Genomic DNA, 26,503 nt, shown 5'->3' with positions numbered 1-26,503 from the left:
GGCTAGGGCAATAAAAATATATTTAAAAGAAACAGTGGTGTGTCATTAATATTACTGAGGAAGATATAGCAAATAGCCACCAGGCTTCTGCTTCCAGCCATGAAAGAATAACTGCTACTGGACTTGTCCTCCATTATAAAACTACAAAACTGGACAAAATACATGAAGCTGCTGTTTCAGACACTGAACCACAGGCAGCACAGGATGGCGAGCCTTGAGAGGAGGGAAATACAAGAGCTGAGCCCTGGGACTAGCCTGGCTTTCTGCCCTGGGGGAAATGTTCTGCCTAAGTAGAACGGCAGTTTCACTGAGCTGACGAGGAGGAGGTGGTGGCTGTTCCGACTGGCAGAATTATCTAGAATTTGCAGGCCAGAGTAGCAGATGGTAAGCTCCAAACATTTTCGTGGGGAATTTCCAAAGCTACTTCTCCAGGGCTTCACCACTGTCCATGCCCAGGGCAAAACCTCATGAGGCCTAGAGAGCAGCAACTGTGGGGCTGAGCACTGATAGGAGACACCAGAGGTAATGCAGTGCCAGCAGACTCTGGAGGTTCTGCCTAACCAGAATAAAGAGGTCTTCATAAGCATCTCAGACACTCTGCTTGGACACCAAGAAAGCCATGCCTTGGTAATAAAGATCACTTTCTGCCAACGGCCATTTGGATATTAATAACATCATTCACAGGCCATACAAAATTATCAACTTAAAAATTAGCCTGCTATATTTGGTCAAACATTTAATTAACTCACCCCTAATGCCTTGGCAGGGCCAGACCAAGTGATTTTGCAGGCCTCATATACCCCACCCCTGCTCTAGACTAAGCCATGTGCCACTAAATTCAAAGTGGAAATGTCTATCAAACAGGACCAATTCTGCCAGAAATTCCCTCTCAGAACAAATATCAATACCCTTTAATAGAGACTCCCTATAATGTATCCCTCATAACATCCAACACAGTAAAACAATTATTAGACCTGCAAAGAAAATATGACCATAATCAAGAAGAAAAAATACAGGCAATAGAAGTAGACCCTGAGATGATCCAGGAAACCTATATAATAAAAGGCTAATATGCAAATCAACCGATTGGAGGAATGACCGGTCACTATGACGCGCACTGACCACCAGGGGGCAACACTCAATGCAGGAGCTGCCTCCTGATAGTCTGTGAGCTCCCACAGGGGGAGCACCGCTCAGCCAGAAGCCAGGCTCATGGCTGGCGAGCGCACCTGCGATGCAGGAGTCTCTCCCACCTCCGCAGCAGCATCAAGGATGTCTGACTGCCAGCTTAAGATCCCCCAAGGCCTCCTCGACTGCGACAGGGCACAGGCTGGGCTGAGGGACTCCCCGGCTGAGTGCATGAATTTCATGCACCGGGCCTCTAATTAGCAGATAAGAATTATAAAAAACTACAGTAAGTCCTCACTTAATGTCATCCACAGGTTCTATGACTATGAAAAGCACCATGTAATTAAAACAATTTTACCATTGACATAAGTAAACCAGACATAAATTCCTATGTTATAAAGAAACAACACTGAATGAAACAACCTTATTTGAGTAACTGTTTGCTATATTGTAAATATGTTCAAGGAGTTAAAGGAAAATATGGTTATAACAAGTAAATAAATAGATGAGTAATCCAAGAAAGACATGAACACTATCAAAAAGAACCAAATGTAAATCTAGAATCAAAGATACAATATGGGAAATTCACTAGATAACTTTGCAGAAAATATCTGTTGTTCTGTTCCAATTTATTAACCCTTTTTTCCATAGCTGACAATCCGAAGAACAAAGAGGGGAAAAAAAGAGAGAGGAAGATTGAATAAATAAAGCCTGAGAGTTCAACAGGACCATATCAAGTAATGAGGCACATGTGTAATTGGAAATCTGGAAGAAGACAACATAGACACACATATATAAATTTACATACCTAGGAATCTTAGCAAACCCCAAAAAGTATCAAAACAAATAGACCTATGTCTAGGCACATCATAATCAAATGGTTAAAAACCAAAAAGTAAAAAAAAGTCTTGAAATCAGCACAAGTAAAGTGAGACAGTACCTGGCAGGTGTGGCTCAGTGGCTGAGCATGGACCTATGAACAGGAAGAAATCTAGTGTATCAAAAACCTTGAAATGTATATGCTCTAAGATATTAAGGATGTCTGCATAGTTTTAGCTTTAATCATGTTCATTGCAGTGCTGTTAATATGTAAAAACTGGAAAATAATCTAAATAATGAAATTTATAAAAATGTGAAAGCAATCTAAATATCTAATTATTGGCTATACTAGAATTTCTGTGGCCATTCTGAACAAAGCTGTGAACTGTGGAATGCAAACTCCATTGAAACAGGATTCCATTTGTTGGTTCCTCCTCTGGAGTTGGGAAACTGTATTAATCCAGGTCACATGTTCATTTTGTACAATTTTTAAAAAAAATAAGTGCAAACAATAATTGTGGCTCATATGAAAAATAAACTGTTTCTCCTTCCTCAATTATTTAATCAGTAGAAGTGATACACAAAACCCAATAAGAACACATAAATAACACCACCAAAGGAATGTGAAAAAAGTATGTTCTCTCCATAGAAGGCAGTTTTCCAGACTGGTGAGGTATACTGTCCCTTTAAGAATCCAATCTTCATTCAATAAAAATCCTCCCAAACCCTTCCCTACTGGTCCTTTAAAACAAAAGACACAAACTGTGGTTCATCATTTTCGTGATGCAGGTTCCTCATCACCTACATGACTGACCCAATGTCAAGGACCCTTAGTATGTGTAGACACTCCCCCCACAGGGTGCTCTAAATGCATGCTTTTGGATAGTGCACATGTTAAACAGCCATTTTGTCCCTTGCAGTCAGGCTATCCCTTCGAACGGCTATGTCACCATGACCCACCCCTACCCTTTCTTTAGCCCATCTCACCATCGTTACATACCACTGCTTCTGAACTAGGATATGCTTCGTGATATTCTGAGAAAAGTCAGAATAACTAGGCTCGGAGTAAGAGCCTAAAGGACTTTCAGAACAAAATGCAAGCATTTGTGTCCCCTATTTTGCATGTTTAGCTTACTTCCTGATTCCTGGCCCTACCCGGCTGTCTGTCAAATAAGGTGGTTTCCAGGTACACTGGGCAATACTGTAACAAGCAACCATGATGAGGATGTTTTGCTCACGTGAAGCAGAAAATCGCCTGTATTTTTCCAATATTGTTGCCCAGAGTTGCCTAGTAAGGCTGCGGCACCTACTTTCATGACTGTGTCACCGAGAGCCATTAATCTGTTTTTGAGGGGAGGGCCCAAGGACTAATATCCTCCGTCCCTAAGAACATAATGGGTGGTAACTCCATAATGTTAATCAGTCCCCCTCTACAGTTCTACAGAAAAGAGATTCAAAGAAATAAAATTAAAAAAAAGAGTTCATACAAAATCTACCACCTGCTGCTCTCTATGACCTGACAGCTCCATTGCCCTTTTTAACTTTCTTGCCTGACTTTCCACTGTACAGAAAGCTCTCTGCAAGCTGTGACAGGCTTGGCATTTACCTCCTGGGAGTGCCATTAGCCTTCTTTTCACTCCATTGGCCACCTTTTGGCCTTATACCACTAGGACCTATTGAGGTCAAGAGGCCAGAAAGATGCGTACAGAGTTGACTAGTGAGCATCCAAGCCTGAGAGGATAATGTGGGCCCCAAGAACCACTGGGGTTGGGGAAACTATGATACTTGCTTTGAAGTCAGATTCAGGACTTGGATTCCCCAGAGGGAGTTTCTCCACATTCTCTGACCTCATCACACCCCAAAGCCATGAGTCCTGAGGCTGGCTCCCCCATGCCCTGCGAACTGCCCCACAGCCCCCGAAGGATGAAGCAGAGCCTGACCAGGGCCCCTTCTAGAGACTGCTACACAGAGTGTTTAGCAGTTTCCTGGTGGCCACGCTACATGTACAACACTACTCTCCACTGGAGGGGGCCTCACATGCTCCAGATCCTTGGGAACATTTCAGAAAATCTAATGAATGAACTGAAACCAGGTGCCTTGATGAGAAGAGATAGTCAATATATGTTCTTTCAGAAAAATGACTACAATTTAATGAATATAGTCTACCAATACCTATGCAAAGAATATGTAAGGCAATTTGACAGTAGTATATTCAAAATGATCCACATCCCCAGATAATGAAAGACCCCTCACACCCAGACCCATCACCTATCTGACTGGTTTACCAAAGATGGGAAAAGAGAAAAATGAGCAACACAGAACAGTAAAAATGTGAGCATGAAAGGCCCGTGAGAAGGAGAGAAAAGAAATGAAGCATGCCCCCAACAGAAGGGTAAGAAAAACAAACTTCTATCAACTTTAAAAATATATATATTTGATCATGTATTTGTTTTCTGTTTCTAAATAAAACATTATAAAAAACAAAAAGTGCTTACAATCTGTCATCTAAAATGTGGCTTGCTTAGTCATAAAAATATATATGTGGGGCCATATGCTGGTCTTTTATAGCAATTGTGCTTAAACCTATTTTGTCTATAAAGAAATTTCTAATTATTTTGCTAATGATATGTTTCCCTTCACACCAGGAGTACAAAAGGGAACCAATATGCCCTCTACAAACTCACTCACTGCACATAATTGTACTGAGAATTAGTCAAAATAAGGTATTTTACAAATATAATTTTCCTCATTCCTAAGGTCTTATATATATCCAAATACTAAACGTGATGGGGTTGGGAATGCAGCAAACCTAAAGTAATGCATTGCATTATTCATTGCCTTTAAAACATCATCTTTGAAGATTTCAGAAAATAAAGATATCTGTGCAGAAGAAAAAAAAATGACAAAGGTAAGGGGATGCTATCTGAATAATGATTTCTTTACAACATATATTTTTAGAACCAACCTTACCAAAAGCAGCAATGTCTTCATGTCTACCATCAGTATGTATAAAGAAATTAGGAGAAAAGTACACAAAACTATGAGGAAAACTCCTTCCTATAAAGTGACCTGTCACATTCTTTACCAAAACCCAGTCTTCTAAATCGCACATTCTCAACGAAGTGAAGCAGACCCAAAAGCAGCTAGTTCCCAACTGCCAAGAGCCTGACATCCTGGGCTGAGAAAGCCCTGTCCCGGGACTCTCCTTTTTCCTGTATTGGCCCCTCTGACCCTTGTGTCAAGAGGGACCCTCTTCTTACAATCCAATTGCCCACAGCTGTTGCCTGAGTTCTCTGTTAATGCTGAGGTCACGGTGACTGGTACCATGGATATGTCTCTCGCCCAATGGAGTGAGCTGGGTTCTCTCTGGAGAAGAAACCTGGGTTCCCCAAGATATGTGATCAATGCCGGGACCCCGCCAGCAGGCGAGGGGATCCAAAGGCAGTTGCTGGGCATGGAGGCCAGAGGGACATAAACTACCAAGGAGACAGAACTGAACCTCACATTACCCTGCTTGGCCCCGGAGCTTGGCTGGTTAGTCAAAGACGGGTAAGATTCCTCAGGGAGGAACAACCTAAGACAGGCACAGTCACAGAGGGGCCAGTAGGAGAGAACTTGGGGTTCAACAGAGGTGGGGCACAGATCCTCACCCCCCCAATGGTGCAGGGGCTTGAACACTCGCCCCTTCTGAAGAAGGTCTCCTTCCCCCATGGCTGCTTCTCGCTTCCCATGTCCAGCCCAGATAGGGACCCAGACAACGAATAGAGACTTGGCCCAGCTCAGATCGGGAACAGAAAGAGACTTGGTCCAGCTGAGATCAGTACCTAGATAAGAGACCTGGCTGACAGCAACTTCCCTCTTACTGCAACAGGACTTGTTTCCCATTTCTACCTTGGACCACAGGGAAAGGGGCAGCTGAAAGAAAGGGCTGGAGCAGGATGCTGCCTTCTTCCCTTTCTTCTTCCTCTTTTTTCTGAACGCTTCCATGCCTTGTAGTTCTTTTGCTTTCTTTTCTTTTTCTCTCTACTACCCTCCATCCTCCATAACAGCTGACCCAGAGAACACAGCTTGCTCCTCCTTGGACGCCGACGCCACCATCAAGCACGGCCCTGATGGACCCTTTGATGCAGCCCTTCAACTCGCTGACACGTCGGGAAGCCCGTCGCCAGTGATGCCACCCGCTAGCCAGACCAACAAGGCCAACCAAACCACCGACTTGAGGACAGCTGAAATCTCTTGACTGAAGAGGCCGGCAACCTCCTAAGGAACGGGGCTCCTTGTGTGCTCCATCCACTATGTTTATAGCTATGCTTATTGTCATTGCTTGCCAGTCTTCTTCCAAGTCTTAAACAGCCCAATCTGAGAGGTGGCCACTGATTTGCATGCGCTATCATTTAAAAAATAAAAAAGGGGGAATTTGCCGGGAGCCAGTCCATCCTTGCTGCTTGACACAGTCGCTGCAGGAAAGAAACATCTGCACAGCATATGTTTCAAGGGACCTGGCATATATAGCATATTGTTCTTAATATGTTTGCTCTCTTTAGCGCCATGTGTTTTAACCAAGGTCACCTCTCCGAGAAAGGTTGTTTCCCCAGGTGGGGATCTTTCCCTGAGGTTAGGGAGGGGATACAACCCCTTAATTAAGTGCCAGGCGGGTAGTTAAGCTACATAATCTTTACTCCCTGGAATGGAGATAAGAAACACCCTAACCTTTGTAATAGAAATTGACAGGATTAAAATCGGCTGGTATAAATATGGATGTAACAAGACAATAAACATCAGATCCTCATCAGTTCCTAACCAGAACTCCGACCAGAACTTTGGCTGGAGATCCTGGCTAGAGGTCCTGACTAGGCTGCTGATCAACTGAAGGCTGTCTTCGTGTCATTCCTTCTTTGCCGACTCCGTCCACACCTTTGGGGACCCCTGGACCCGCTGGGATTGGACCCCAGCACCCAACAGCTGTTAAGAACAAAGAAACTGCCCTGGCCGGTTTGGCTCACTGGATGGAGCGTCAGCCTGGGGACTGGGGAGTCCCAGGTTCGATTCCGGTCAAGGGCATGTGCCTTGGTTGCAGGCACATCCCCAGTGGGGGGTGTGCGGGAGGCAGCTGATCGATGCTTCTCTCTCATCGATGTTTCTGGCTGTCTGTCCCTCTCCCTTCCTTTCTGTGGAAAATCAATAAAATATATTAAAAAAAAAAAAAAAAAGAAACTGCCCTGACCGGTTTGGCTTAGTGGATAGAGCATCGGTCTGCGGACTCAAGGGTCCCAGGTTCAATTCTGGTCAAGGGCATGTACCTTGGTTGCGGGCACATCCCCAGTAGGGGGCATGCCGGAGGCAGCTGACCGATGTTTCTCCCTTATCGATGTTTCTAACTCTATCCCTCTCCCTTCCTCTCCGTAAAAAATCAAAATGTTTAAAAAAACAAAAACAAAAGAAACTTAGACAAATGGGTCCCAGAGAGAGTAGATGAGGACTTGAAAACATAACCAAGACAGAGCAGCTGGCTCAGAGCAGGGAGCCAGAGAGGGTCAAGTCCTCTTCAAAATGCCTTCCTTTTTCTCCTTTACTAACTAAAAGTTCATCACCACAGTTGGGGGTCAGGGTGAAAGATGACTTCTTCAATGGCCTACACCTATTCCAAAAATTTAATTACCTTGAGGTCATTAAGCTGAGTGAAATGCGCCAGTCACCCAAAGACAAATTCTGTGTGATTCCACTTATATGTGGTACCTAGAATAGGCAAATTCAGAGACAGGAAGTAGAATGGAAGGTAGCAGGGGGAATGGGAAACTATAGTTTAATGGACACAGTTTCAGTTTTAGAGAGTTCTGAAGATGGATGGTGGTGATGGTTACCCAATGATGAGAATGCACGTAATGCCACTAAAATGTACATCAAAAATGGAAAATGTGGTCAATAATATGCCATGTGTATTTTACCACAATTAAAAATTTCAAATGTGTTAATTTAAAAAAACAAAATGATTACCGTCAAATGCCTAAAAGAAAATAACTACCAACCAAAAATTTCAAACCTAGAGAAATATCTTAAAAGAATAAAAAAGAAGTAAGAACTTTTAAACAAGAAAAAACAAACTAATTCAAATTTTAAAAAACAAATATCAGCCATGTTTCAGCATAAATCCCAGGAAAAGGAATACAGATACTCAGGCTGCCCTTGCACTTGTCTGTTGCGCCCTTCCTGATTCTAAAGTGTGCTTCCTCGGGTGTCCTGATCATAAGAATCCCAAGGCACAGGTTAAATTTCCAGGCCTCTTCCTTAGAAATTCTGAGGAGCAGGTCTGGGATTAGACCCAGATTCTGGGTTGTATTTTTGTTGTTAACACTTGCTGGGGTCCAACCCCAGCGGGTCCAGGGGTCCCCAAAGGTGTGGACGGAGTCGGCGAAGAAGGAATGACATGGAAACTGGTTTCAATTCATCAGCATAGCGAGGTTCTCCCTCCAGGATCTCCAACCAAGTTCTGTAGCCAGGTTCTGGTTCTCCAGCCAGGGTTTCCAAATTCTCCAGCCAGGTTCAGTCACCAGGTTCTTTAGCCAGGTTCTATCTAGGTTCTTTTGCCATGTTCTGTCTAGGTTCTCCAGTGAAGTTCTGTAGCCAGGTTCTGTCCAGGATCTTTTGCCATGTTCTCTGGCTAGGTTCTGGTTAGGATCTGATGAGGTTCTGATGACGATCTGATGAGGATCTGATGAGGATCTGATGTGGATCTGATGAGGATCTGATGAGGAGCTGATGAGAAGCTGATGAGGTTCTGATGTGGATCTGATGTGGATCTGATGATTATTGTCTTGTTACATCCCTATTTATACCAGCCGATTTTAATCCTGTCAATTTCTATTACAAAGGTTAGGGCGTTTCTTATCTCCATTCCAGGGAGTAAAGATTATGTAGCTTAACTACCCGCCTGGCACTTAATTAAGGGGTTGTATCCCCTTCCTAACCTCAGGGAAAAATCCCCACCTGGGGAAACAACCTTTCTTGGAGAGGTGACCTTGGTTAAAACACATAGCGCCAAGAAGGTGAGCAAACATATTAAGAATAGTATGCCATATATGCCAGGTCCCTTGAAACAGCAAGGATGGACCGGCTCCCGGCAAACACTCACTGTTACGGCCAAAGGTGATCCTGAGTGGGGGGGTGAAAGGATTGAGAAAAGACAGACAAGAGAATGAAAGCTGGGTCTCGGTGGGATGCTGCTCCCTGATGAGGAGACAATAACAGCGCCCACAAGCCATGTCTTTATTTTATAGCAGATGCCACGAGGCAAAGTAGGGGTGTGATCAAGTTGTTTACAGCATTCTCGTGAGTTTCAACCCTACTCAACTACATGCACCTGAACTCTAGCACAAAGCACATGGGGCCACGTGTTTGGACCATAGGTTCAAGCTTACAACCATAGCTGTTGGCTATAATTGTGCTGGGAGGGCCCTGCCCTCCCGCTGGGACTTGCACGTGGCAATGAGAGGACCCTGTCCTTTCATTAGTCCGAGGCTTGAACCTGGCCAAAACACTGTAGCCGCGCCCCATATATCCCCCTTTATTTTTGTTTTTAAACACGCCCATTTACATTATCCAAAAAACTCTAAAATTATTCAGCATCATCAAAACAGACTTCTGGCTATTAACAAAACTATAGACACAGCAATGTTAACAAGAGAACAAAATTCTGGCTAATAAAGCAATAACAATGCAAAACCAAACTACAAACATGCCAACGTTTTCAGGATATCTTATTCAAAGTCCTTAGACTTAGCTCCGCAAGATTTTACAGAAAACTGACAGTTCACCAACGCTAGCATAGCTTCCACTTGCTTCTCTAACCTCTGCTTGGCCTCAATCGCCATCTTCTTCAGCTGACTCCATATTGATACCTCGTCACTTGCGTATTAAAATGCTGCCGATGCAAAGATGTCGTTGATGCAAAACCAGTCCCCTGGATCAGGCTGTTTGGACAGTTGACCTCGGCACTGAGTCCACACCAGTCCCAGTCAAATCAGCCCCGTCCTCGCCGGTGGAAGTCTGGTCCCTTCTCAGCTTCTTTCTTTAGCCGCTGCTGCATGGAAACGAGCAGCCCTCGGTCCTGCAGAGCTGGAGACTCCCCACTCTGAGTCTGGCGTCTCACACAGACCCAAAGTCCCAGGGAGTTATCAGGTCGCACAAGCAAAGATAACCAAATCCCAGAAACAATGCAACTACCGCAAGAGCTTACAATCTTGGTCCAAAACAAAAGTTACAGTGGGGCCTTGACTTACGAGTTTAATTCGTTCCGAGACCGAGCTCGTTAACTCAAATTACTCTATCAACTCAATGCAAAAAATCGGCCGAGAGACAGCTGGTATCTCAAAAAACTCGTCAGTCGGGACACTCGTAAGTCAAGGCCCCACTGTACTTCCTTAAACATCATCCACCACAGCCATCTTCTGCTTTACAGTGGCTTAAACAAAACCTAGGAGATTTCTACCTTATTTTGTACCTCCTAATTACTTATTTTCTAACCTCTACCACTTACTTTCTACTGCTTATTTTCTACTTATTTCTCTAACTCTAACTATGAACTATAGGGTAGGCTTGGCTGCCCTTGCCCAAACCTTTCCTGGGTTGCAACCCCTGCTTATTTCTACATTTCTACAACTTATTTCTACTTATTTTCTACTGCTACCGCTTATTTTCTACTTCTTATTTCTATATTCCTACAACTTATTTCCTACTCTCTATTTCTATGGCTTATTTTCTACTGCTTATTTCCTATTTCTACCGCTTATTTCTACCACTTATTTCTATTTCTCTATTTCTACAGCTTATTTCTACCTTACCTATCTTTAGCTTAACAAAACCTAAGAGATTTCTTATTTTCTACAGCTTATTTCTACCGCTTTATTTATTGATTTATTTATTGATTTATTTATTTTTATTTTTAGGGATCCACTTCTTTTCATGCTTTTCTACCTCACCTCTTGTCTATTTTTTACTTATTCTCTCCTTAAGAAAATTTTAAAAATGCTTCAATTAAGCACTGCCCCATGTTTTACACCGAGCTATTACCAAACCTCGGCTCTCTATCTTACTTTTGCTTTTAGCCTTACTTTCTGCTTTTTAGCCTTATTTTTTGCTTTTAGCCTTATTTTTAGTGATCCCCTTCCTGGGATCCTGAATTTCCCAAGTTTTACTCCATGCTAATATTACCACACTTCGGCTCCCTACCTTATTTTTGTTTTTTGGCCTTCTTACTTTTGCTTTTTAAGCTTACTCTCTGTGCGTGCCTTGGAGCCTCCTTTCACCTGACCACTTTTAAATTCCCCCGAACTCAGGACTGTTCGGACGCCACTAGTTACGGCCAAACTCAGTCCCTGGTCAGGCGCCACTTGTTACGGCCTAAGGTGACCCAGAGTGGGGGGGTGAAAGGATTGAGAAAAGACAGACAAGAGAATGAAAGCTGGGTCTCTGTGGGACGCTGCTCCCTGAGGCGCCAGCGCCCACAAGCCGTGTCTTTATTTTATAGCAGATGCCACGAGGCAAAGTAGGGGCATGATCACGTTGTTTACAGCATTCTCGTGAGTTTCAACCCTACTCAACTACATGCACCTGAACTCTAGCACAAGGCACACGGGGCCACGTGTTTGGACCATAGGTTCAAGCTTACAACCACAGCCGTTGGCTATGATTGTGCTGGGAGGGCCCTGCCCTCCAGCTGGGACTTACATGTGGCAATGAGAGGACCCTGTCCTTTCATTAGTCCGAGGCTTGAACCTGGCCAAAACACTGTAGCCGCGCCCCATAACTCACCTGAGGATATTGTTCCCATTGATTTTTAGGCGGTGGCCGGGGATTGAACTTGCAACCCAGGTATGTGCCCTTGATCAGAAACTGAACCTGAGACCCTTTGGTACAAGGACCCATGCTCTAACCACTGAGCACACTGGCCAGAGCAGATGCTGGGTTTTTAATAAGCACAAAGAGGACTCATGACATAAAATCTGGTGAATCTCAGCCTAGAACAGCAGTTCTCAACCTGTGGGTCTCGACCCCTTTGGGGGTCGAACGACCCTTTCACAGGGGTCGCCTAAATACATCCTGCATATCAGATATTTACATTACGATTCAACACAGTAGCAAAATTACAGTTATGAAGTAGCAACGAAAATAATTTTATGGCCAAAACCGGTTTGGCTCAGTGGATAGAGCTTCGGCCTGCGGACTGAAAGGTCCAGGTTCGATTCCGGTCAAGGGCATGTACCTGGGTTGCGGACACATCCCCAGTGGGAGATGTGCAGGAGGCAGCTGATCGATGTTTCTCTCTCATCGATGTTTCTAACTCTCTATCCCTCTCCCTTCCTCTCTGTAAGAAATCAATAAAATATATTTAAAAAAAAAAGAAAATAATTTTATGGTTGGGGGTCACCACAACATGAGGGACTGTATTAAAGGGTCTCGGCATTAGGAAGGTTGAGAACCACTGGCCTAGAATATGCCCCTGCTCTTGATTTGTTTGGAAAGGGAGTTGAACAGGCAAGTCCTACAGCTAATACTACCACACCCAGTACTGTACACACAGCTCCCCACGGCAGGGCCCAGAAACATCCGGCAGATAAAAGCAGTGAAGCCACTCTGCTGTGAGTAATGGCTGTGTAACTGATAGAGGGCCAGCCCCCCGCCCCGCCTCGCCCCCCCCCCCACACACACACCACCTCTGTTATTCGCAACTACATAATTGGACAAAATTCTGCCTTCTGGCATCAGATAACAGGCAATGCAAGACTGATCCTTGAGAGAAAGGACACTCACGAGGTGACCACCACCTTTGCCCTAGTTCGTTGCCAGGAGACCACTGTCCAACAGTGACAGTGGCTGGAGTCCACAAAGCACAGCAGCCCTGAGTGGAGGAGGCAGAGGGCAGCTGAAGCAGCTGGCATCTTCGGCAAGGCCATCAAGCAGTAGAGGTTACGGAAAGGAAGGGTCTCCAAAGTCGTGTGTGTGTGAGGGGGGGAGGGGGGGGGAGTGTCTGCTACAAGGCCTTAGCTGAGGAGTGAGCTACAAAGGCCCAGGTCAAGACTGCCCAAGACTCACCAGACAGCTGGTGCTGCGGAGTGGCAAGCAGAACACAGACACTGAAGGTTCAGCAGAGCTGGGACACTGGAGTTCTTGAACAGCCAGAGTGGAGAACCCTTATTAATACGTAACTAACAAGCCTGGCGTAAAGCTGAGACACCCCGAAAGACCATGTCAGAATTAAAGACCACTCTAAGGGACTGATTCTCACTGGGGTGATTTTGCCCCATTCCACCCCACCCCACATCTTTAGTCATCAATGAAGTAAAAATCAAAACCATAATGAGATACTACTTTATGCCCTTATGAAAAATTAAAATGAACAACACTGACCATACCAAGTCTTGGTGAGGATCTAAAGCCACTGGAACCCATATGTTATTGGTAGGAACCTAATATAGTACCATCGCTTTGAAAATCATTTAGCAATTTCTCCTAAAGACACAGTTACCAGATGGCAGAACGCAATGGACACTCATAACCCTCCAGCAGCAGCAATTTCCTCTTTGAAGAAAGCTAAACCAAACGGCTTCTCCCTTCCTTAACTCACGCGGGTATGTGGTTAAACAGACATGAGCACAGCAAGGATGATGGGCCAGGTACAGAAGGTCACCAGGAAGGAAAGTCCTTGGTGCCAGCAAAGGACAATCAGAGGGTGGGACATCGCCCCCAGTGTGACCTCTCCTACCTTACCACATCACTGGTCATGCGGTTTGGACCCCCTGACCATCTGTTGTATTTCAGCTCCAAGCCCAGAAAAGCAGCAAAACCAGCCACAGCCACTTAAGGACCAGCTGCATTGATTGAAAACCCCCTGCCCTGGTGCCAGCCAATCAATCAGTGGAGACCAGAACCCTGAAAGAACACTCCTGGAAAACTACTGAATATTCTATTGCAGCGGTTCTCAACCTGTGGGTCTCGACCCCTTTGGCGGTAGAACGACCCTTTCACAGGGATCGCCTAAGACCATCCTGCATATCAGATATTTACATTACGATTCATGACAGTAGCCACATTACAGTGATGAAGTAGCAACGAAAATAATTTTATGGTTGGGTCACAACATGAGGAACTGTATTTAAAGGGCCAGAAGGTTGAGAACCACTGTTCTATTGACATCTTCCCCTGGGTCGACCCCTAAAATCTCCCTTAAAACCCTTAGTGGGGGAGAGACAGAGAGTGAGAAACATCAATGTGAGAGGGACACATCGACTGGTTGTCTCCCGCACACCTGACCAGGTCAGGGAAGTGAGTGCAATCCGGGACCCGACACTAACCTGGGACCCGACAATCTGCAGGCCAACACTAACCACTGAGCAACTGGCTAGGTGTGTTGCACCTGCACAGCCAAGGGTGAACCTGAGTGGGGGTGGTGAAGGATTTAGAAAAGACAGAAAAGAGAATAAAGCTGGGTGCTAGGTGGGACCCTGCCCTCTTTGATGGAAAAACAGCGCCACGGATTACAAGCCGTGTCTTTATTTTATAGCCAGATTCCACGAGGCAAAGTAAGGGTGTGGTCAAGATGTTTACAACATTCTCGTGGGTTTCGATCCTACTCAATTACATGCGCCGGAACTCTATCAAGCCCACATCACTCAGGCACGTGGGGCCACGTGTTCGGACCATAGGTTCAAGCTTATAGCTACAGCTGTTGGCTATGATTGTGCTGGGAGGGCTCTCCCCTCCAAGCTGGGACTTGCACGTGGCAACAAGCGGACTGTGCCCTCTCATTAGTCCGAGGCTTGAACCTGTCCAAACACTGTAGCCACTCTCCACAGCTAGGGCCATGAGAGACTTTTTAAACTCAGGCTCCATTTATTGTAGAAGGCTTCAGATGTTGCTCAGAAGTGAGCAAGCTTAGCCTCTCCCTGCATTCTGGAAGGGCTCCTTCTACTTCCTTCTCAGTCTGTGATAAAGGACCCCTGATATCTTGACACTGGGCTTAAAACAGAACTGAGCTAGAGAAATGCCTGGAAAGGAGAAATAAAAAGGTCAAGGGAAGACAGGTCTTAAGAGAAAGGACTAAAGGAAAGGGGAGCGTCCTTCACTCAGAAAGATGAAGAGTACCTAAAAATATGAAATCTAATTGGTGTGGGCATAAGGAGCATGCATTTGCCTCAAATTACAGAATTCTATAATGAGAGCTGCAGATGCCCCTCCACTTACCATGAGGTTGGTTATGTCCTAATACAGGAGTCCTCAAACTTTTTAAACAGGGGGCCAGTTCACTGTCCCTCAGACCGTTGGAGAGCCGGACTATAGTTTTAAAAAAAACTATAAACAAATTCCTATGCACACTGCACATATCTTATTTTGAAGTAAAAAAACAAAACGGGAATACAATATTTGTATTTGCATGTGGCCCACAGGCCATAGTTTGAGGACCCCTGTCCTAATAAATACACGGCAACTTTAAAATATTTTAAGTCAAAAAATGCATGTTTGCAGTGTACCTAACCTATGGAACATCATAGCTTAGGCTAGCCTACCTCAAACGTGCTCAGGACACTTACATGAGCCTACACATGGACGATCGTCTTGAGGTTCTCACCAGAAGCAGGAGACAGAGACAGCCATTTAGTAGACATGACAGAATGAGAAAACACAAAACGCAACAACCAAAAAACACTGGCAACACAGCGCAGTGTAGAGTACTAGTTGTTTACTCTTGTGATCGGGTGGCTGCGCTGACTGGGAGCTGTGCTCACTGCCGCCGCCCAGCATCACAGAGTATCATACGGCCTATCACTAGTCCAGGAAAAGATTAAAATTCAAAACTCGATATATGCTTTCTGCTTAATCCATGCAGCTCTCACGCCATCATAAAGCTGAAAAATCATAAAATCAAACCATCATAAATTGGGTACCATCTGTACATCACTTAAAAAATTAAAAATACACTTACCTAAGGTGAGTAAAAATATTTCTCTAAATAGAACATTGATCTATAGAAGTCACCCCCCCACACACACACTTGAGATGTATTGGGTAAATAAATATCAGTAGTCGACTCTCATTATTCATGACAGTTATGTTCTATACAGTCACTGTGAACATGATGAGTGATTATTAATTGCTCCTAGGGGAAATACAGGGTTAGGTTTCTGCCAGCCTTTGCTAACCGCATTTTCATCAACTGATCAATACATACATAACCTTGTTTCTGTTTAAAGACAACTTATTTAACATCTATTGTTGATTCATTAACACTGGACTTGTGGCCAAAAGCAGGATAACTCACACCCAAAACAAGCTTATCTGACACAGGTATTTTCTCCATAAGGCACATCCCAGTCTTCTGGTGCTGAGGAGTACCAGACAGCACGGGAGCACTCTGCATGGGACCGTATTAAACAGCAAAATCACCCCCAAAAAATGCAGAAAACAGGCACTAAGTCGACCGTGAAAATGACACCTGTGTTCAGTACGAGAGCTGCAACAAGAAGACAGTGTGTCATCTTGTTCAACCCCAGCTAGGAATAAGCCAGGATCGACTGTACACAAATTCTGGTCAGGCAGATCTACCACAAAGAATAAAGGGAAACTAGGAAGTCTGCAGGGAACCGGCTCACCTTAGAAGTTGAAAATAAAGACAAATACTCTCCCACAAACTATACTTTATGTAACTCTTAAAAAATGAAGAGTCACGACCAGAGTTTAGGCAGAATAAGAAGTTTGGCCAAACTGATTCAATTCTACAAGGAAATCTGCACCACGAAGCAAGTGGCAGAGAGCAGTGTCGGTGACGGCTCTGCTTCACCTGGCATTCGGGAGCCACTGTGGGAACTGCTAGCGTTCTTCAATCTGCACACAAAGTCAGGAAACCTAAGAGCCAACTAGGCCAAAGATCTTAAGGAAAATCTCTGTACCATATACATTTTATAATGCGAACAAATCTCTGTGAAATACCACAAGACCATCCTGATTCTTGAGACTGTCATCCTGCCTGCCCCAGATCTAAAGACTTGTAACTTTCAGGCTCACTTCCACCCAGTCCCAAGGCCAAGGTCAGGCTGGCAGACGGGGGATATAGTCCCACTAGTGCAGCAGTTCTCAACCTGTGGATCAAGACCCTTTTGGCGGTGGAACGACCCTTTCACAGGGGTCGCCTAAGACCATCCTGCATATCAGATATTTACATTATGATTCATAACAGTAGCAACATTACAGTTATGAAGTAGCAACGAAAATAATTTTATGGTTGGGTCACAACATGAGGAACTGTATTTAAAGGGCCAGAAGGTTGAGAACACTGCACTAGTGGCACGGATGGAGATGGTCAGCTGTCTCCAATCTGGGCTCACCGTGCCTGAGCTACTGTCTTCCCCCAGCCTGGCCCCACCTCCTGTGCTCTAAGCCGGGGAAGTAGCCTGTTGAGACTTGAAGCTGGACATGCCTTCCTTCTTCTGTGTCCAGCCAAGAACAAAGACAGGAAGCAAGCCACTGCTCTCATTGCAGAGGTGACAGCAACCCATGCTGGCAATATACCCAGTGACGTGCAGTAACTCTTTAAAATGATCAAGTACAATGTTCAAAACACTGTTGTGTGAGGGACTTGTGTTCTTAATGCCAATCTGTTTTATACGGGGGGGAGGGGGGGGACACAGCCTGTGTTGCACAATCCCTTCATTTGGTAAAATGTTCTGGAAAATGCCCTAAAGATTTGAGGAACCTGAACAGAACACCATGAGCTGTTCAACAGACCAAGTGGAACCACTGATCCAAACAAAATGTCATGCTTCATCAAAACTTCATTTGTTCCTCAACTTACACAGAAAAGTCAATGATCAAGTGTCAATGTAAAATGATATAGCCACTATGGAGGACAGTGTGGCCGTTCTTCAAAAAATCCAACATATGCCGAAACCGGTTTGGCTCAGGGGATAGAGCGTCGGCCTGCGGACTGAAAGGTCCCAGGTTCGATTCCGGTCAAGGGCATGTACCTGGGTTGCGGGCACATCCCCAGTAGGAGATGTGCAGGAGGCGGCTGATCAATGTTTCTCTCCCATCGATGTTTCTAGCTCTCTATCTCTCTCCCTTTCTATCTGTAAAAAATCAATAAAATATATTTTTAAAAAAAATCCAACATAATAATACCATGTAGTCCAACAATTCCACGTCTGGGTATATACCCAAAAGAACTGAAAGCATGGACTTGAAAAGAGATCTGTATAACCATGTTCGCAGCAGCATTACTCACAATAGCCATAAGGTGGCAACAACCCAAGTGTCCACGACAGATGAATGGATAAACAACATGTGGATTTGTATTTGTTCATCAGTTTATGTGTGTGTGTGTGGGGGGGGGGAGGGGGGGGGGGCGCATGGCGCATTAAGAGATCACCCAAAGGACTTGTATGCATGCATATAAGCATAACCGATGGACACAGACAGTAGGAAGGTGAGGGCTGTGCTGGGGGGAGGGAGCGGTCAGGGAGAGGTCAATGGGGGAAAAAGGAGACATATGTAATACTTTCAACAATAAAGAATTTAAATTTTAAAAAAAACACCAATATGTGGTATGTACCTATAATGGACTGCTACTCGGCGTTAAAAAGGAGTTAAATTCTGACACATTCTACAACATGGATAAACCTTGAAGGCATTGGGCTACATGACATGAGCCAGATACAAAATGACAATGTATGATTCTGCCTATATTAGGTACCTGGAAGAAGCAAATTCATACAGATAGGAAGTAGAATGCTGCTACCTATGGAGAGAGGGGATGGGGAAGCTAGTGTTTAATGGGTAAAGAGTTTCAGTTTGGGAATATAAAGTCCTAGAGATGAATAGTGGGAATGGCTGCACATCAACGTGAATGTCATCAATGCCATTAATAAAAATAAAAAATAAAAAGTTAAGCCCTAACCGGTTTGGCTCAGTGGAGAGAGCATCGGCCTGCGGACTCAAGGGTCCCAGATTCGATTCCGGTCAAGGGCATGTACCTTGGTTGCGGGTACATACCCATTAGGGAGTGTGCAGGAGGCAGCTGATCGATGTTTCTAACTCTCTATCACTCTCCCTTTCCTCTCTGTAAAAAATCAATAAAATATATTTAAAAAATAAATAAATAAAATAAAAAATAAATAAAGTTAAAAACAGTCAATTTTACATTATGCATATTTTACCACAATAAAATCAATGATCAAGAGCCAAAAGTAATTTTACCAAAGCTGTGCAAAGGTAAATAAATGACAAGTCATTTTTATATATGATACATCCCAAAAAGTCATTCAACATTCAAAATGAGCTTAACAGCCATTCCATTTATAACAACCAACCTGATTTTCTCCGCAGGTGGGAGATTAGGAGGTTGAATCTGAGCATAAACTGCAAATGTTCAGCGTACAGAGCTGCACTGCAGTGTCAGCTTTTGCCGGAAGCCATCAGCCCTCCTGTGATAAAGTATCATTTCTTCACCTCAGCAGGATTCTAGATACAAGGCAGTGCCTGAGGAAATCTGTCTTTCCCACGTTTCTGGAATTTCAGGTTCCATCTATGGTTTAACCCAAAGCCATGCTTGACTTTGTAAAGGGTCAATTCTTTAAGGCTAATCAAGTTGGCAAATTAATACCCATGGGAGATGTTTGCATGAGCTAATTAAGTCAGATTGGATTTTCCAAGGGCAATGTTCCAAAGCGTTAGTGAGAAAAGCAAGAAAAACAGGTGGACAGCAACTCACCTGAGCTGCAAAGAGCTTTGCTTGAACTGTCACCTCAAACCTGACTTCAGTGCTTACAGATTTCAGAGCAGAGTGCTAGTGAAATGTCTTGTTTATTTATGGAGGCTAAACATGACCTGGAAATACAAAATCTAGCTAACTTAAAAATAAACCTGAGTATTCTCCTGAATGGCAGAAAGGAGTGCAACAGAATAACAAAGATGATGATGATGATGATGATGATGACGATGATGACGACGACGACGACGACGACAGCGACAATGGAGACCCCAAGTTGAGTGTACCAGCATTGCTAATATTTCTATGCCCTAGCTGGTTTGGCTCATTGGATAGAGTGTCAGCCTTCATACTAAAGGGTCCTGGGTTCATTTCTGGTCAAGGGCATGTACCTTGGTTGCAGGCTCCTCCCCAGCCGGGCCCTGTTTGGGGTGCGTGCAGGAGGCAACCAAACAATGTGTTTCTCTCACATCGATGTTTCTCTCTGCCTTTCCCTCTCTCTTCCACTCTCCCCAAAAATCAATGGAAAAATATTCTCAGGTGAGGATGAAAAAAAACAACATCCATGTCACAGAAGAGGAAACCAGACTTACCCGTTGTAGCCTACCACAGACAATGAGATGCCAGGCCTCCGGGATTCACACAATTCCAAGGTGAATAAGATACAGCCCACAGGAAGATGTGGAGAAGACATCTTGCATTTTGCAAGAAAAGTGTTCACAAGATACAGAAGCTCAAGATAAGGAGCAACTAGGTAAAAGAAGCAATACTTATATTGTTCGGTTTTATCTTTCGATGAAGATTTCATTTTTTCAATAAACACTGTATATATTCAAGATATACAGCATGATGTTTTGATACACATATACATTGAGAAATGATTACTATAGTCAAACTAATTAGCATATCTATCACCTTACATAGTTATCTGTAGTGGGGCTGTGAGTACAGTTAAGACGAACTCTCTTAGCAAATTTCAAATACTGTTAATTTGGGGGGGGAGGGGGTGTCTTTTAAAGCAGACAGATCAGGGCAAAGAAATACCCAGGATCAAGTTTATACAAAGCTCTTCAGCTCCTGACACTGGTGTATCTGTGGCAAGTCCTTTGTAAAGATACCTGAAATATTCACTCCTTTTATAAAAGTTAAGACCAAGGTAAATAACGGGATATTTTCATGGCATTTCTCAATATAAAAAAACTGAACACATCAAATGGGGTCTTATCACTAAGACTGCTACCTTGCACACTAAAAGGGAAAAAAGTACTATCTACACTAATAAAAGAGAAACATGGTAATTAGCATACGACTGCTACCCTTCCCATTGGCTAATCAGCATATCCTTATGAAAATTAACTGTCAGCCAAGATGGCGGCCGGCAGCCATGCACTGAAGCGAACAGGGAGGCTTGCTTGCTCCAGTGACGGCGGACTCTAACGTTCCCAGCCTGAGTTGCTGGCCTCTCAGCTGCAACTCTAAGCAACTATGTACTATGTTGCAAATAAGAAGCTAAACAAAACCCCAGAAACCGGCTTTCAGTCAGCCAGGTTCAGCCAGCCGGATCGCAACATTGTATCAAATACAGAAGGAAAAACAAAGGCCAGAAACCGGATTTCTGCAGCCGAGGCCTCAGAGCTAAAGCTGGCCCAGAATAAAAAAAAAAGAAAAGAAAAAAAGGAGCTGTTGGGAGCTACAGTCACCCGCCAGCTGGAAAACGGCCCTCACCCAGACTGGCCAGGCACCCCAGTGGGGACCCCTACCCTGATCCAGGACACCATTCAGGGTAAACCAGCCGGCCCGCACCCGTGCACCAGGCCTCTATTCTATATAGTAAAAGGGTAATATGCCTCCCGGCACCGGGATCAGCGTGACAGGGGGCAGCGCCCAAACCCCCTGATCGCCCTGCGGCTCTGTGAGTGACAGGGGGTGGGGCCACAACCTCCCTATCCGCCCTGCTCTGTTCGTGACAGGGGAAGGCGCCCCAACCCCCGTTCAGCCCTGCTCTGTGCCTGATAGGGGGGAGCTCCCCAATCCCCTGATTGCCCTGCGGCTCTGTGTGTGACAGGGTGCGGTGCCTCAACGCCCCCCCCCCCCGCCCACGGGCCCTGCTCTGTGTGTGACAGGGTAGAGCCATAACCTCTCCATCGGCCCTGCCCGGATGTGACAGTGGCGGCGCCCCAATCCCCTGATTGGCCCTGCTCTGTGGGTGATAGAGGGTGGCACCCCAACCCCCCTCCACGGGCCTTGCTCTGTGTGTGACAGGGTAGAGCCATAACCTCCCCACTGGCCCTGCCCTGAGTGTGACAGGGTGCAGCGCCCCAACCCCCTGATCCGCCATGCTCTCTGTGTGACAGGGGGCGGGGCCCCAACCCCCCTGATGGGCCCTGCTCTGTGACAGGGAGCAGCACCCCAACCCCCTTATCAGCCCTGCTCTGTGAGTGATAGGGGGCAGCGCCCCAACTCCCTAATTGGCCCTGCTCTGTGTGTGACAGGGGGTGGTGCCGCAACCCCCCAATCAGTCCTACCCTGAGCGTGACTGAGGGTGGCATCACAACCTCCCGATCCACCCTGTTCTGTGCATGACGGGGCGGCGCCCCAACTCCCCAATCGGCCCTGCTCTGAGCCTGACCAGGGGCTGTACCTAGGGATTGGGCCTGCCCTCTGCCACCCGGGAGCAGGCCTAAGCCAGCAGGTCGTTATCTCCCTAGGGGTCCCAGACTGCAAGAGGGCACAGGCCGGTCTGGGGGACCCCCCCTCCCCTCCCGAGTGCACAAATTTTTGTGCACCGGGCCTCTAGTACATAATAATAACTTTACATAATAGTAACTTAATTGAAAAGCAACATAAAATAGATGAAACCATTTTTCTCTCCAAAATTAGTAAAATATATATATGAAATTTAGAGTTTTATCCCCAACACCCAATTTTTCTTTAAAACTACTAAAAACAACCATAATTATAGAATACAGTGAGAGTCTATACGTGGCTTCCATTTATAGTTTTCTTTAGTTAATAAAATCACATTGAACATAGTTAAATAATTCATTTAAAAAAATATCATCATTCCCTTTCTCAAATACATCTTTTTAGATTTCATTTTACAGATCCAATTTCACTGATGGTCACTTTAAAATACAACGTTGTTGTAAATGATGGTTTTAATGAACAACAACAATAAAACTCCTACAAATATAACTGAGGTTCAGGCATGAAAACAAAGAAAATGTTTTATGCTTAAATCAATCTGATACTTTTTTCATTAGATTACATTATAAATATTTTGCAACAGCCTGTGGCCAAATGTTATCAAAGGCAGCCCTGATATGATCTCATAGAAAACTCATTATATATTGGTAAAGTTTGTTTTAAAAAAAAAAAAAAAAAAATAGCCTGATGCAAATATCAAGCTTCTTTAAGTAAGATTTAAATGCTTCTATTTACAAAAACTTTAGGTTAGATAGAACTTTCCCAAAATACTTCTGATGCTTCAGGTGAGGTGCAGTTTCATACCAAATGACACTTACCTTCACATTAATCATATGGCACGCGGCTACTCTTAACCTCATCCCAGCACACTGCACGTGATAGAAGTATAGGTGATGCAGGACGGCCAAAAGGAGCGTGCAGGTAGTCAGCACCGTGGCATAGATATAGGCTTCTTGGGAAGTCACAGGATGAGTGGAATTATAGTTTTCAAAATAACTAATAATTTTCCCCAAAAATAAGGGCTGGATTACTTTGGTGCCTTCCTAAAAGGGAAATAAAAAGGCCTCAATTAGACATACAAGCCATAGAAGGCAACAATTCAAATCCTACACCAATGAGTTAGGAGTCATTGGGCTAGCCTCCTGTATAAGATTTAGGGAAAGTGTTTTCTTCCCCAAGACTAAAAGCAAAGAAACAGCAAACCTTGCCCCTCCAGGACAAATGGCCACTTCACCCCACAAACTACTTCCTCCCGTGTAAGGTACATTTCTCCCCTTCAAAGAAATCCAAGCATTCAGTGCAAATCCAAGCCACCAAAAGTAAACACAGGCCCTCGACATCATTTCCTCCACTGACTTCTCAAAAGACAAAATGCCAAAAATGTGGAAATCTTTCAAGAACTCAACTCTGAAACAGGCATTTCCTTTAAGCAATCCGTCCTTATTAACAGAGACATGTAAACAATGGGCAGATTTGCTTTTGATAGCTCTTTCCTATCTGTCTGAGGTGAGGGACTTATGCACAAAAGAAAGGAAGGATTCAAAGAACTAAACATGAAATAAAATGAACATGCATTTTCTTCTCAACCAACTAGTAGTGCCCTATCAGGATATTTACAGAGAGATGACCCTGTCCCTCAAATGGGTATAATATTAAAACCCCATTAATAGAGAGAAACCAAGATGGCGGCATAGGTAAACACCGGATATTGCTGCCTCCCACAACAACTTCAAAAATACAACTAAAAGACAAAATGGACATCATCCAGAACCACAGGAAGGCTGGCTGAGTGGAAATTCTACAACTAGAAGGAAAGAGAAAAGCACACTGAGACTCAGAGGAAGTGGGGAAGTAAAGTGCAGAGGTATGGAGGCGCGTGTGGAAAAGGGCTGGCAACTGAGGATGTGGTTGACTTTTTCAATCATGAGGGAGTCACAAGCCCCTGACTGCTCTGAACTCCAGTTCCAGCAAGTCTCTGGGGACCCAGACTCATACGGGGAGAAACTGGACTGTCTGGCAGAGGGCAGAACTCGGAACTCGAGGGCGGCTTTCTCTCAGAGGTGCTTGCAGCGATTACTGGGACACTGAGATTCGGGGCCTCTTAGGGCAGGGCTGAGGATCAGCCATAGCTGTTTGCTCCGTCCTGTTGATTCCCTGAGACCCCGCCCCACCCAAGCTGCAGCAGAGGCTTTTGCATATGAGTGCCCTGGCTCTTTGCAATCTGAAAATTACCTAACAAACTGCAGCTGGGCCAGACAGACCCAGAACTTCCAAGAGAAGGCCCAAGGTCCCACAGCGGCTTGCATTGCTTCACAGCTGGGCCTCATCTGGGCACCTCCAAACCCCAAAAAAGGAAGGGGAATCTGCAGATCTCTTCGTAGCTCCTTCTGGGTAGCCTCAGGCAGAGGCTAAATTAGCACCTCCTTAGATCCAAGAGCCAGTGTACCCAGTGGTCAGAGTGGGACCATCCAGATTACAACTCCTCAGATCCATAAGGGACACACTCAGGGGGCAGACTCAGTGAGCACCAAAGCCCCACTGAAGCAAGTCTTGCCCCAGAAGGGTGTCTTCAGCACAGAAGTTCTCCCACTGTAGACACAGCTGATTCTCACAGCCAATTGGCCTGGAAGTCAATTCCTCCCAGTGATACCTACAACAATCAAGGCTTAACTACAACAAGACTGTGCACAAAGCCCACAAAGGGGTGCACCAAGAGTGTCCATCTCAGGTAATTGGGGAGGCTGAGCCACTGGGCCCAATAGGACACCTAGCACAGAAAGCCACTCCATCAACACAGGGAAGCATAAAAAATGCAGAGACAAAGAAACAGGTCACAAATGACAGAAATGGAGGATAGCAAACTACTGGATACAGAATTCAAAACCACAGTTATAAGGTTTTTCAAGAATGTTCTAGAAACCGCTGATAAATTTAGTGAGACCCTGGAGGATATGAAAAAAGACCAACTAGAAATTAAGCATACACTGACTGAAATAAAGAATAATATACAGAGATCCAACAGCAGACAAGAGGATCCCAAGAATCAAGTCAAAGATTTGAAATCCGAAGAAGCAAAAAATAACAAACCAAAAAAGCAAAAAGAAAAAAGAATCCAAAAATATGAAGATAGTGTAAGGAGCCTCTGGGACAACTTCAAGCGTACCAACATCCAAATTATAGGGGTGCCAGAAGAAGAGAGAGAGCAAGATATTGAAAACCTATTTGAAGAAATCATGACAGAAAACTTCCCCTACCTGGTGAAAGAAACAGACTTACAAGTCCAGGAAACGCAGAGAACCCCAAACAAAAGGAATCCAAAGAGGACCACACCAAGACACATCATAATTAGAATGCCAAGAGCAAAAGACAGAGAGAATCTTAAAAGCAGCAAGAGAAAAACAGTCAGTTACCTACAAGGGAGTACCCATACGAATGTCAGCTGATTTCTCAACAGAAACTATGCAGGCCAGAAGGGAGTGGCAAGAAATATTCAAAGTGATGAATAGCAAGAACCTACAACCAAGATTACTTTATCCAGCAAAGCTATCATTCAGAATTGAAGGTCAGATAAAGAGCTTCACAGATAAGAAAAAGCTAAAGGAGTTCATCACCACCAAACCAGTATTACATGAAATGCTGAAAGGTACTCTTTAAGAAGAGGAAGAAGAAAAAGGTAAATATAAAAATTATGAACAGCAAATACATATCTATCAACAAGTGAATCTGAAAATCAAGTGAATAAAAAACCTGATGAACAGAATAAACTGGTGAATATAATAGAACCAGGGGCATAGAAAGGGAGTGGACTGACAATTCTTGGGGGGAAAGGGGTGTGGAGGTGCAGGAAGAGACTGGACAAAAATCATACACCTATGGATGAGGACAGTGGGGAGGAGGGTAAGGGCAGAGGGTGGGGTGGGAACTGGGTGGAGGAGAGCTATGGGGGGAAAAAAGAGGAACAACTGTAATAATCTGAACAATAAAGATTTAATAAAAAAAAAAAAACAACCATCAACAGCCCTAACTGGTTTGGCTCAGTGGATAGAGTGTCAGCCTGCAGACTGAAGGGTCCCGGGTTCGGTTCCAGTCAAGGGTCCA

General features: G+C 44.6%; 1 protein-coding gene across 1 annotated transcript in view; it reads right to left on the bottom strand.

The window, feature by feature from the left end:
- ABCC4 (ATP binding cassette subfamily C member 4 (PEL blood group)) overlaps positions 1-26,503 on the bottom strand; it is a 248,533-nt gene that overhangs the window by 164,562 nt on the left and 57,468 nt on the right. The window contains exon 4 of the mRNA XM_070408769.1: positions 23,224-23,448. Coding sequence (XP_070264870.1) covers positions 23,224-23,448 — 225 coding nt within the window. The remainder of the gene's footprint in view (positions 1-23,223; positions 23,449-26,503) is intronic.

This window comes from Myotis yumanensis, unplaced genomic scaffold, assembly GCF_028538775.1.
Source record: "Myotis yumanensis isolate MYYU_CA2020_CCGP unplaced genomic scaffold, mMyoYum1.0.hap1 SCAF_3, whole genome shotgun sequence".
Classification (NCBI taxonomy): Eukaryota; Metazoa; Chordata; class Mammalia; order Chiroptera; family Vespertilionidae; genus Myotis; species Myotis yumanensis.
The sequence above is the reverse complement of the archived record's forward strand: the minus strand, read 5'-3'. Positions and strand labels throughout refer to the sequence as shown.